Genomic DNA, 13085 nt, shown 5'->3' on the forward strand with positions numbered 1-13085 from the left:
TCTACTCCAACTATATTTGATCTGTTTTTAAAATGTTTTAAAGTTTTCTTTTCATTATGATTTTGCTGTTTTTAACCAAATCCTAAAAAAAATTGTCGTTTTCTAGAACATAGTTTCTGCAGAGCGGCAGGAGTTCATTAGAAATTCTCCTCTGAGTAATGGGCGGGGCTGTTGGTGTGAAGTAACTCTCACTAATATATTATGAAATCTTTGTTTCTCATGAAATGTAATTTACTTTATTTCTCCCACTAGCTTACAGCCCCTCAGCCCCAAGCTAACATTAAAGTGCAACAAAATTGTTGATCAATATTCTAGTTATCCAGACGTACAGTTCTGATCCAGATTCCAGCTCAGACGAGGAAAGAGTTCGGTTCCACCCATTTCATGAGCTGTCACAAATTTTAGCTTCTTCAAACTGCTCATTTTTTATTAATTCTTATGTATATTTGTAGTAGTTTATCATTATTGTAGAACTCTGCTATAAATAAAGAGCTTTATGTTTACCAGTTTGTAAATTTATTATTTTCAAGTTTTATCGTCGATGCTGACAGCAAATAAAAAGAAAAGGGACCATGTAAAAGTGCTGTGTTAAATGTAATGAGGTCGAGAAGGTCGGTGCACCGGACTTTCGTACTGGTGCACCTAAGAAAAAAACGTTAGGGGCAGAGTTTTATCGGGAACAAACCAAGTGTCCAAAACCCCGTTCTAGTCATTCATGGCGCCATCTTATTGTGTTACATACAGGCATCAAAAAGGTCCTTATGCTTGAATAAAAAGGCTAAAACACTATTGGCCGTTTCATTCAAGCATAAGGACGTTTCAAGGATGTGAAAATGCTTGTTTCTGTTTGCTGTGTTACAACTGCACATTTTTTTTGTTTTTCCAGCTATATAATTTTTCCCAATAAATTACTAGTGCCAGCTAATAAATGAGAACTTCTAGAAAACATTTTTAGAAGATATGAGTTCACTCTCAATGCTTTAGGCTGCACTTGTAGCCTATTCAAAGTAAATGGTGGCTTTAGACTAAATGCTATTTTCACATTTTCAGGCAGGACCACCTTTTTTTCTTTTAGTGGAGAAAGACCGTGGTATTTGTTTGTTCAATTTCAGATCAGACCAGACAAGTAAAGTGTGTAAAAAAATAAATAAATCTGAGAACCTCTCTCTGATGTTAAAGCATCAACTGCACATTTACTTGACTGTTTTTTTAACCTGTAGATCCGGCTGGCTGGCCTTCATTCTCTCTTATTTATTCAGGACTGATGTAGTAGCAGAGATAATTTAGATCAGTTCTGATTTTACTTTCCCCTAAAAAGATGATTGTAGAAACTTTTAGCATCCCTATCTTCAAAAAATTGGGAAAAGATAAAGCAGGCTTGGCTTTATGGCTTTGTAAATAAAAAAGCCAGATATAACATATTTTGATGACAATACAGTAATTTTTACTGCAAACAATTATCATAGTCTCACACTTATAACAACAAATAAGAATAATACATTCAACATCATATTAAGTGCACATGTGTTGTTTTACTTGCAATTGTTGGTTTATTAGATTTTCTTGATCAATAACCATTTTTATAAATGATAAAAAATACTAAAATCTCTTCTATTTATTGAGATAAAGAGGATTCTATTCCTTGTATTGTAGTGTTTTAGTCTTAAAGAGCAATGTATCACGGACATCTTCAGTACATACAATGCCCAATATTAAAACGTAAAAAAACAATTTAATCTCAAAGTTCAAAAATGGCTGATTTGTTTTAAACTGATGTGGAAAATAAATGATTGCTCATAGAAATTAACTTTCCATTAACACCCATATGCTTGGATTCTAACGGATTAGATTCAAACACACCTCTCCGCCAGAATCTGGTGTATTTAGCATAGTGGGTTTATTTTTTTGTTTTGTTTTAACCAATTACTGGTGTTCCTTCCCTTACAAGAAACATCTGAGACAGCATGCGCTGTCTTCATCTACTTTGGATAAATACAGCTACAGTGGCACCGTTAAGCAGTACCGATAAGGCTTAAACTTTTAGGGTGAGCAGAGAAGCTGTAACTCAAGTAAATACTGAGTGGTAAGTGAGGAAGCATCGGCGGTTTAAACGTTAAATTATCTGCACTTTTTTTAGTGACGTAATAATGTCTAATATCGGGCGATAGTTATCGGTAACCGATAATATCGTTCAACCCTAATGTGTTCTGACCATTGAAATGCACTTTCTCCATTTACAGATGTATGGCAGACTGAAAAAGCGGATAGTGCTTGTACTAGGGGTGGGCGATTTATTGATATAATCAATTAATTTGAATTTCTATGTTTTAGACGATTTACTTTTTTGAAAATCGAGATTTTATTTTCCCTGTATTCTACCCTCTTGGGCTTCCGTAGTCCGGCATAAAGTCAGCTCTTGCAGCGCATGAGAGCTGCAGCTAACAGAGGAGATTCTTCAGTGAGGCAGAGCAGCGCAAGTAGACCCGACTCCACCCACCACCACTCCCTTCTGCAAATCGTCTCTGTGTAGCGGTTAGCTTTGGCTGATGCAGCAGCAGGACATGCAGACATTTTCAAATGGATCCAGACAGAACTGAAGGATAAAACTGCTGGTCTACAGCAGCAACAGAACCTTTAATAAAAGTGTTTATTTGAAGACTGCGCTGTTGTTACACACTGACGCTAGCATGCAACGACACTAGCCGCAAATGCTAACGCACTGTCCCATGTGTTGTCTATAAATGTAAACAGATCGGTTCAAAGTCGGTCGTTTTCACGGAGCGGACTTTAAGACATGGCGGATAAATACAACAACATGAATTCAAAGGACGTCTATATAAACTGTATTTTATAAATATAATAACAGGCATGAATCCACTTTGTATTAACTTTATTGGTACTCTCTTTGTAGCATTATGGAACTGTATCTTGAAATGTTTTTAAGCTCTTTTTGTTATGATTAATATAAATATGAGAAAGAATTAAGAAAAGAGCATTTTCTGTCAATCTGTCCCGTTTGCTAAACCTGTTCTGGCTTTCCCTGGATGTTTTGAGTTTACAGTTAGAAGACAGTAAAGATATGTTCATAAAATTTATTAGTTGATTTTATGCTATTTTGTTTTCTTAAAAAAAAAATATAGAAAATACTAAATGTCATCAGGTTTAGACTACAGGTGACTGACTGACAGCTCTCCTCTTAGGGTAAAGGAGTCTTTTTAGCTTTACTAAACAACATATTTGTGATAGAAAATAAAACTCTTCATCGAAATATTCATAGAAAACTAGAGAGCAAAGATTGATTAGAGATTTAAGAAGTTACTTAGGAAAAAGTGTTTATCTTTGAAACAAATTCCAAAAGAAATGTTAAAATAAAAAAGTGTTTGCTAAAAATATTCTGTCATTTGTAATCTTTGTTAAAAAAATCTATTTAAATGGAAAATCGAATTTGGAATAAAAAATAAAGAAATCAAGAATTTTTTTTGGTCATATCGCCCAGCTCTAGTTTGTACTACCTGTTGTTCAATTTATTTGCAAGTAAAACCAGTTCTGCAAATTTGGTAGAATACATAAGAGCCATACACTCTTGCTTTGTACTTGCAAATATTGCTTTCTCAGGTATCTAAAAAAATATTGGTTGACTATCGGTATAGAGTCCAAGAGGCTGGAAAATATCGGATATCGGTATTGTTTGTAAAAAGTCAAAATCGTGCAACCCATATATTAGGGCTGCCACAAACGATTATTTCAATAGTCGACTATTCTCCGACTATTTTTTTCGATTAGTCGACTAATCGGTTCATGCGGCGACTGGATGTAAAACACAAATCTTAACCATCATTATCTTTAAACTTGAGGTCTTTAAGCTATATGCCAACTAAAATAAAGACAATAGTTTATTAATATTTTAATGAATCTGCAGCTTTTCTCCTTCATTTGTTTCTGGCATTAAAACAAGACTTAAATCAAATGAGGTAATCTCAGAGGAGTTCAAGGTGGAGGTGGGATTACATCAGGGATCAGCTCTGAGCCCCTTCCTGTTTGCAATGGTGATGGACAGACTGACGGATGAGGTTAGACAGGAATCACCATGGACTATGATGTTTGCAGATGATATTGTGATTTGTAGTGAGAGCAGGGAACAGGTGGAGGTGGAGTTAGAGAGGTGGAGGTTTGCCCTGGAAAGGAGAGGAATGAAGGTTAGCCGCAGTAAGACAGAGTACATGTGTGTGAATGAGAGGAACCAGAGTGGAAGAGTGAGGTTACAGGGAGAAGAGATAAAGAAGGGGGAGGAGTTTAAGTATTTAGGGTCAACAGTACAGAGTAATGGAGAGTGTGGAAAAGAAGTGAAGAGGAGAGTGCAAGCAGGTTGGAATGGGTGGAGAAAAGTGTCAGGTGTGATGTGTGACAGAAGAGTTTCAGCACAAATGAAAGGAAAGGTGTACAAGACTGTGGTGAGACCAGCCATGTTGTTTGGACTAGAAACAGTGGGACTGAAGAAAAGACAGGAAGCAGAGCTGGAGGTAGCAGAGATGAAGATGCTGAGGTTCTCTTTGGGAGTGACCAGGATGGATAGGATCAGGAATGAATACATCAGAGGGACAGCACATGTTAGAGGTTTTGGAGATAAAGTCAGAGAGGCCAGACTGAGATGGTTTGGACATGTTCAGAGGAGAGACAGTGAATATATTGGTAGAAGGATGCTGAGTCTAGAGCTGCCAGGAAAGAGGTCTAGAGGAAGACCAAAGAGGAGGTTTATGGATGCAGTGAATGAAGACATGAAGGTGGCTGGTGTTAGAGTGGAGGATGCTGAAGACAGGCTTAGAAGGAGGAAACTGATTCGCTGTGGCGACCCCTGAAGGGAAAAGCTGAAAGGAAAAGAAGAAGAAATCAAATGAGGTAATCTGAATCAACAACAGAAAACTTAGTAAAAGCCTGAAATTCTTTTTCTTTTAAGCTTTAAAACATATTTAATAAAACTTGTATAAAGTATTTCAAAAGCTATTTGCAGATAAACACACTCAAAATATTTGCTGACTGAGGCCCATTTATCAAAGCAAAACACTAATAACATCTTTGAACTGAAGATATTCCTATGCATAAAAAACCTGAGGATGCTCATATAAACAAAGAAAATAAATAAAAAGGGGGAAATTTATATTTTAAAAAGGGAGAAAATCAGGGGATGTTAGAATGTACAACAGTACTTTCATTCTTTCATCACATCCACTGCACATGCGCAGACCGATACTTCATATTGTTCAGTTTGGGGGAGAACCCATAAATCTGTGTTACTTCTTTAGTGTTGTGGTTGTTTTGCTGTTTGTTGTTGTTTTTGTGACTTTAAGTTACATTTAATTGTAGCTTAATGCAGATAATGTAATGCTACACTTGTAAACTTAGCTCTGGACTTTTAGGTGAGCTCCTTCACTTCTGGGACTCGTAGTTTTAAATCATTCCATAACTCTGCAGCAGATCCGTACCGACACACAGCCTCTCTGTCTGCGCTGTGAATGTGTCATAATCCGCTCTTCGAACCGGACGACGTGATCCTGGCGCGGAATATGAATGAAGCCTCGGACGAGCGGTTCATTTCCAGTGTAAACTCATTATCCGCGCCGTCCTCCCGGCGTTTGGTTAGAAGAGCACAGATTATGAAACGTTCACTATGCAGACAGAAGCGCCGTAGACACGGATCTGCTGCAGATCTTCTGGTTCATCTCCAAACAGCGCAGTAATGACAGCCGCGGCAGCACTAGCTGTGTTAACGCTGATGTTAGCTTAGCTAGACGAAGCTCTCTGTTCAGCGTGATCAAACTCAGTCTCAACATGCTTCATCTTCAGGTGACAAAGATGTGTGACAAAGAGAATGGCAGACCCGGCGTTAGAAAGCGCGAACTGTAGTTTTAAGATCAAAACAAGGAAAAAAACAAACAAAAAAAACAACGCTTCGACGACCAAATTATTCGTTGACTATTTTAATAGTCGATTAGTCGAATAATCGTGGCAGCCCTACTATATATATATTTTTTTTTTCATACTTCTGCACCATGTAGAAGATGAACATCAGACATTAAAAGGCTCCAGTGATTAGTCAATGACACGAAGAGCTACTTACTATTGGTTTAATTCATAAAGGCCTTTATTTTATTCGTTACTTCAAACTACAGAGATAGTTTAGCACAGGAGTCTCAAACTCGCGGCCCGCGGGATGATGATTTGCGGCCAATGTTCCCTCTAAGCTGCGCACGTGCGCAATTGCGCACTGCTCCCACGCCCGTTGCGCACAGCAAATCTATTCTGCGCACAACATAAAATGTATTCTAAACTTTAAATAAAATTATCATATAAGTAATCTGACATGTGCTTGACGCCGACAATTTTTTTGACGCATTAATCGCGGATTTTCTCATAAGTGCCTTTCCATACCGCGCGCGCAGGCGTCCCGCCCTCTCTCACCGGCAGCTCTCACTAGTTCACGGGCGGGTCTCCAACCACCGAGCTGCGAGCTAGAACCGGCCCCGCACTAGGACCTGGAGAGCTCCTGCACTCTAACCCGGCTCCGGTTCGCGTCCAGTACCACGTCTGGTGGTACCGGCTCGCGTCCGGCGCCGCGTCCCGAGAGCTGCGGACCCCCGACGTTCCGAACAGCAAGCGCACCGGGGGACGTTTTAAATGTTCTGGAGGTTTAAGCGTGATCCAGCCCCAGCATAGCGGTCTGTCTGCCGGCATATTCATGGCGTGAGCTCCGCTGGACACGTCGCTGCATCGAGCTGCAGCCAGAGAACGCGGCGGCAGTAACAGACTGTCAAACTATCCACAGTGTATCCCGCTTTTCTCAGTCTTTAATGTTTTAAAAAACAAAAGTTAATTGGAAATGATAAATCTCTATTTCATTTATTACTGTAGTTCAGCAGAGGAGGAAAAGATTTGGTCCTGACAAAAAATGAACATGAAAGTGTTATGGAAATGTTATTTTTGATGTTTTTTATTTTATTTTACTGAACGTTGATTGAAGTTTTGAATTTAAAATGCCCTTCACTTGCACTTGGGCTTTTGTTAGGCAAGGCAAGTTTATTTGTATAGCACATTTAATGTACAGAGACAATTCAAAGTGCTTTACATAAAACATTAAAATAAACAATCAAAAGAAATAGTAAAAATGTGATCATTAAAATAAAATTAAAAGAAAAGTAGGCATTTTATGTTACAGCCTTTTATTGTTAAGAAAGTATCTCCATACAATGTTACAAAATAAAGTATTTCTGATGAAAACTATAAATTTCGTCATTCCTGTTTTCATAATTAATGTAGAACTGCTAAATTCCATGAAGCACACATTTTTTTCCTTAAAAAAAGGCCACATAATAATTTGCGATTAATCGCGAGTTAACTCGGGACAAAATGCTCTGTTAATGTGTTCTGTGTTGCATTGTTGCTCCAGTGTGATTGGATGAGTGTGGGGGTGGGCGGAGGAGCAGGAGAATATAAGAAGGGTTGCGGGAGCATGAAGGAATGTAATGAGGAACGAGCCAATGAGAGCACTTTATCGTTTGTGTTGTATTCGGCGTGGTTACGGCCGACAGTAACCGTTTACAAGTTTATTAAAAGCTTCGCGGTTGGAAATGGTCGCCTCCGCCTCTTCATTGCGTCCTGACGGACGCTACAGTATGTTTGCTATTTTAACTACTATTTGTATCTTTCTTTTATTTATTATGGAAAGCACTTCAAGATTCTTTGTAGCAGGAAAAGTCCTAAACAATTAAAGTGGAGTTTGAATGTATTCCCAGACAGCAGGACCCGCTTCCTGAATGTTTCTTACTTTTCATTGTAATTGTTGCAAATCACTCACATTGAACACAATTTGATGAACATTTATTAGTTTCATTCTTTTAATAAGCTACATGACTTGTTAAGATAAGAGATTTCAGACAGTTGAAATATAGACGTGAATACAGAGTGAACCCTCATTGTTGCTCACTGCGGTCGAAGGAGCGCTCAGTGAGTTTCTGTGTTTGCTCAGACGCACAAAAAATTAGAGGGAACATTGTTTGCGGCCCTCATCTTCATATGAAAGACTAATGATAGGGCGGGCCGCAAGTGACACTGAATGACAGTTTCTGTGTGCAGAGTTGAACGAACCAATCACAGTGAGGTATATGGCTCTGGAGGAGGGACATCGGCTGGCTGTCTAGTGCCTCGCTCACTCTGTCATTCCTAGTGTCAGCTGGGAGGAGGAGAAGCCATGGAGCACTGAAGGCAATTCGCGTGACAAATTTGCGTGCCCTGTGTGGCACTCAATATGTGGTTTCTTCAGTCATCTGTATATGCTGTATGGTCATTGTTATTATTTTATAAATTTATTACTGATTTATTTGTTTTTGTATTCACTTTTTTATATATTTATTTATGTTATTCATTATTTTGTGTTAAAAATAAAGATATTTGAGAACATTGAAATATATTACCAGCGCTTTTCTGCTGGAAATCCTGATGCGGCCCAGCTTCACCCAGACTCTGCCTCCAGCGGAACCCAGATAAATTGAGTTTGAGACCCCTGTTTTAGTATTTGTGCAACTAGAGACAACTTATTGTAACTTATGCTCCTTTTGCTGTGTGCATAACGCACTGGCATGATACTGCAGTGACGGTAAATTTTCAGTTTACTCTGCAGGTCTAGAGTCTAACAACAGCACTGTCTCCAAATCACTTTTTAAAATCTCTGTAGCTGCTTTAGGTGGAGCAGCTTTATCCTCCAGTTCTGACTGGATGTTCTTCTGTTTTATCAGCCTAACTAAACGCCACACAGCTGAAGTGAATGCAGAGGGGGGGTGTTGTCTCTGTCGTCATGTTTGTTTGTTTATGACGCGTGCAGACGGCAGAAGAGGAGAGGATAAAAGAAATTCACCAACAGAAGAGATAATAAACATGACAGTTTACTCAAACATTTACTTACATCTGATGACCAACCCTCTAACTTTTACTAACCAAAGAGGAGAAAACACTCAAAACAAGCGAGTGTTAATTTTAGACCCATCAAAATAAAAGTCTATAGTGATACTCATTTTTCTTTTGAGAAAAAGTTATATCACGATAGTTATCTTTTTATCCACCCTCAACTGGTTCCAGTCCTTTCTCTCAGGCTGCACTCAATTCATCCAAATAAAATCATTCACTTCTTCCGCAGTTACAGTCACAACAGGTGTGCCTCAAGGCTCTGTCCTGGGGCCCCTGCTGTTCATCATCTATCTCCTCCCCCTTGGTCTCCATTTGTCTCCTTGAAATAAAATCATGTTTCACTGCAAACTTCCTGAAATTAAACAGCAATAAAACTGAACTTCAATGAGAAGGAACTAAAACCACCTTAATCCTAGAGCACTATCACGGGGTGATTCTCACCCGAACAAAAGTATTTGCATTATTTTACATTTGTTGCATTTTGGATTCAGGAATGGGTGGACCAAAGGCCAAGTGTACAGTATCATTTATTTTTTTTAGGATTTTTTTCTTCTCAAATTCCTACTTTTCAGTCATTATCAAGCATGTCCTTAGGATACTCTTTTGCATTTTTCCCCACTTTGTTGCATAAAAGCACAGTTTGAAATAAAAGAAAACTACTCAAGTTTATCATGTGTTGTCATATCTTGATCTATTTATTAAGAGAAATACTTTTCATTGGGTATTTTATATCGGGTAAAAATTACCCAGCAAAAGTGATGGTTTAACTTTTTATAACAAAAGTGTTCTAGGGTTGAACAAACTCAAGCAACTCAAACAAAAGCCAGTTATTTAGGTGTCACTGCGACGTTACTGGTGTTTTAGGGTCAAGTACGGTGACCCTGAAGGTTAGCTCACATTATATTTACACAAAACATTATAAAGATGAGCAAAACAAATATTAAAAAACATGTTTTAGAAATTAAAACAAAATTCCACAATCCAAAACGACCCCCCCCCAAAAAAGATTTTTTTTTTTAAAAAACCAAAAGTAAATTTCAAAAATCAAAATGAATGGCTCTGTAGTGATAACACACTATTAAAAAGTTTTTCTTTCTTTTGTTTTAGGTGAAGTTTTATCTCAGCGAAGCATTTTAAAGTCCTACTCCAACTAGATTTGATCTGTTTTAAAAACATTTTAAAGTTGTCTTTTCATTAGGATTCTGTTGTTGTTTTCTAGGACATATATTCTGCTAAGCGTGTAAATGATCACAAAACTCACAGTTTGGATCGTGTCACGGTTTTAGGGTCATGGTTATCGGATCATTTTTTTGAATCTAGTAAAAAATTATAAAAAAAAAAAAAAGAAACGACAACAATAAGCTAATTACATTTTTGGAAACGCTTTAAATCATATATTCAATATGAATATTAAGTACTTCACACACACAATATTTATATATGCAACATCAAAACTTTTGCTCATTGAGGCCTATTTATTAAAACAAAATATCTTTAAAGTTTGAACACAAACAAAATGTTAAAACATGGAGTTTCTGACTACATTTGCATGTCTTGAGACCAAATCTACAAAAACTGAGAGAAAAGAATGTTTAAAAATAGTGTTAAAAATCCCAAATTTATCTGGAGTACCCTTAAAATACAAATGTTCTCATCCCACTCGCCTAATGTCCAAATTAAATAATAAATAAAACAGATAAAATATTTTTTGTTAATAATTGCTTTAATGAAACTAACTGTGGGAAGATTTAAATATTTAAAATAATTATTATCTGTTAACGTGGCAGTATTGCACCCGCTTTTGCTGGTGATTTTTGATCTCTTTGGCTTGCCATAAAATCATTCCATTACGGAGCGTCTTTCTCCTGTGTGGGACAGTTGCTGCTCTGAACTGGGAGATTCTTTGAATCCAGAAATGTAAACGTGTACTGATGCTTTTATTCAGGTCTTAACATTAAATAAACCTGATATCTACCCATCTGCGACATTCATTATGAAGTTGAGAAAAGTTTATGACGGAAGCTGCAGGGTTTTTCGTGGATTAAAATAAGGTGGTGGTGTCTCGTCACGACTTCAGATTTGTAACCTTAACAAGTTTATTTTACTATTATGTTTTTTCATAAACTTTAATGAACATTCATTCAATTTACATATTTTACTATTATTAGATAACCTCATTAAAAAACATAAATGGATCAATGTAACTAACAACCCTAATGTTGATACACAATAAAACAACTAATTATTCTAGTTTGAAGCTCCATACAAAAGCTTCAGGCCAATATTTTAACCACCCCTACACCCCTGCCGGCAATAGACAGACTGTCTCCTTTTTCTTTTTTCATGGAGGTTCTCCTCTAAATCAGGTGTTTAAACTCCTGATTTTAAAGCGTGTCTTCTCTCCCTCACACTCTGTGGGTCTGTCGGTCACAAACAGCTGCGGAAGAATAATCCAGTCGGACCGAACCATTTTCAATTTAGAGGAGGGGTGGTCCGCAGACTATGGTTCCAAAACATAATATTTAAGTATTGTTACCTTGACACTAAAATCAAAATATTTGCGAAGATATATTGGTTATTGGTTTACTGAAATTTTTTTTCTGTTCTATCATTTTATCATCATTCAGGGCCTCCGTGGACTCTCTCTCAGTCTGGGTTCCAAGAATCAGCCGCCTTCCCTCCTTTCCCAGGAGTTGGTGGCGGCCAACACCAACTTTTCTATGCAAGAAAAACCCTGGAAGCTCCTCCCACACGACTCCGCCTGGATTCAGGTGAACAGACTAAGACAGCCGTGAAGCTGTTACTTCAGCTCTTGTCAAAACAAAGAGGATTTACAGGAATTTGACGAGAATTCCATTCAATGTGAACGGACAATTGATTTAAATTATGAGAGCCCAAGGTGTGTGCGCTCGCTGGGGGTGGGGGTTGGAGTGGTCCGCGGAAAACACGTGTCCCGAACCGTGGCTTCTGATTCGTACGGACCTCGGATTGTCCATGATCCGTTACACCCCTATTTTCTGCAGAGCAGCAGGAGTTCATTAGAAATTCACCTCTGAGTAGTGGCTGTTGGTGTGAAGTAACCACACGCTGAAATCTATTGAAATCTTTGTTTACTCGCTCTCCCGCTAGCTTACCCAAGCTAACATTACAGAGCAACAAAGAAGGTGAACAATATCGTTTCTATCCAGACGTACAGTTTAGATCCAGATTCCAGCTCAGACCAGGAAAACAAAGACGTTCATGGATCTCTTTGTCTACAGACGGATGATTCAGAATGGAGCAGAAACACTTCGCCTAATCCACTAACTGTCACAAATCAAACAGCACATTTTTTTTAACTTTTATATACTAAATAAAATATAAATTTAGGAGTTTATCATTATTGTAGAACTGTGTTTCAAATAAAGGCCTTTATGTTTACCAGTTTGTAAGTTAATCATTTTTCAAGTCTTAATGTCCGTATTGACAGTAAATAAAAAGGAAAGTGACCATTTAAAACTGCTGTGATAAATGCAATGAGGTCGAGAAGGTCTCCAGTTGCGCAAATGCTAAACTATCTCCTTGTAGTTTAAAGTAACGAATCATAAAAAAAAAAGTTGGGCACAGCGGTGCGCCAGTGTAAATATGTAGTCTAGAACTCCGTCAATACAAAGCTAGAGATTCATTCACATCAACATGTGATGATGATGTATTTGTCTGCAGGTGGATGCAGTAAACATGACACGGTTGATAAAAAGGTAGAAATTATTATAAATGTGTTCCTCTTCCAGTCTAAACGTTACATAAGTGTAGAGTGAGGAAAACTACTCCCAGATTTGAAGGTTTTATAACAGAGTTCTGTCAATTTGATGAAAATATTACAAATATTAATACACCCAAAGCGTAAAACACTGGAACTATTTGTGCTTTTTGATTGATGAATAATTCCCTATCTTGACAATTGTTTGTTTTGCTAGTATCAAAGTATTCTTCTCTTTTCTATTAATATTATGGTTATTTCTTACATGGAATGATTTCATTTTGTTTGCCTTGTCCCCATTACCTTTCTGTAGATTCTAATTGATTTCTGATTGAGAGATGACATTAGTTATTGATTGTTTACGGACTGCGTACAGTTATAATTTGTATGA

The 13085-nt window shown here is 37.6% G+C and overlaps 1 protein-coding gene across 1 annotated transcript in view; it reads right to left on the bottom strand.

The window, feature by feature from the left end:
- Positions 1-588: 588 nt before the first annotated feature.
- Positions 589-13085, bottom strand: part of LOC112141726 — a 15594-nt gene continuing 3097 nt past the window's right edge. Inside the window, exon 6 of the mRNA XM_036210873.1 lies at positions 589-642. Within this exon, the coding sequence (XP_036066766.1) occupies positions 589-642 (54 nt within the window). The remainder of the gene's footprint in view (positions 643-13085) is intronic.

The sequence above is a fragment of the Oryzias melastigma genome, unplaced genomic scaffold (assembly GCF_002922805.2).
Source record: "Oryzias melastigma strain HK-1 unplaced genomic scaffold, ASM292280v2 sc00270, whole genome shotgun sequence".
Classification (NCBI taxonomy): Eukaryota; Metazoa; Chordata; class Actinopteri; order Beloniformes; family Adrianichthyidae; genus Oryzias; species Oryzias melastigma.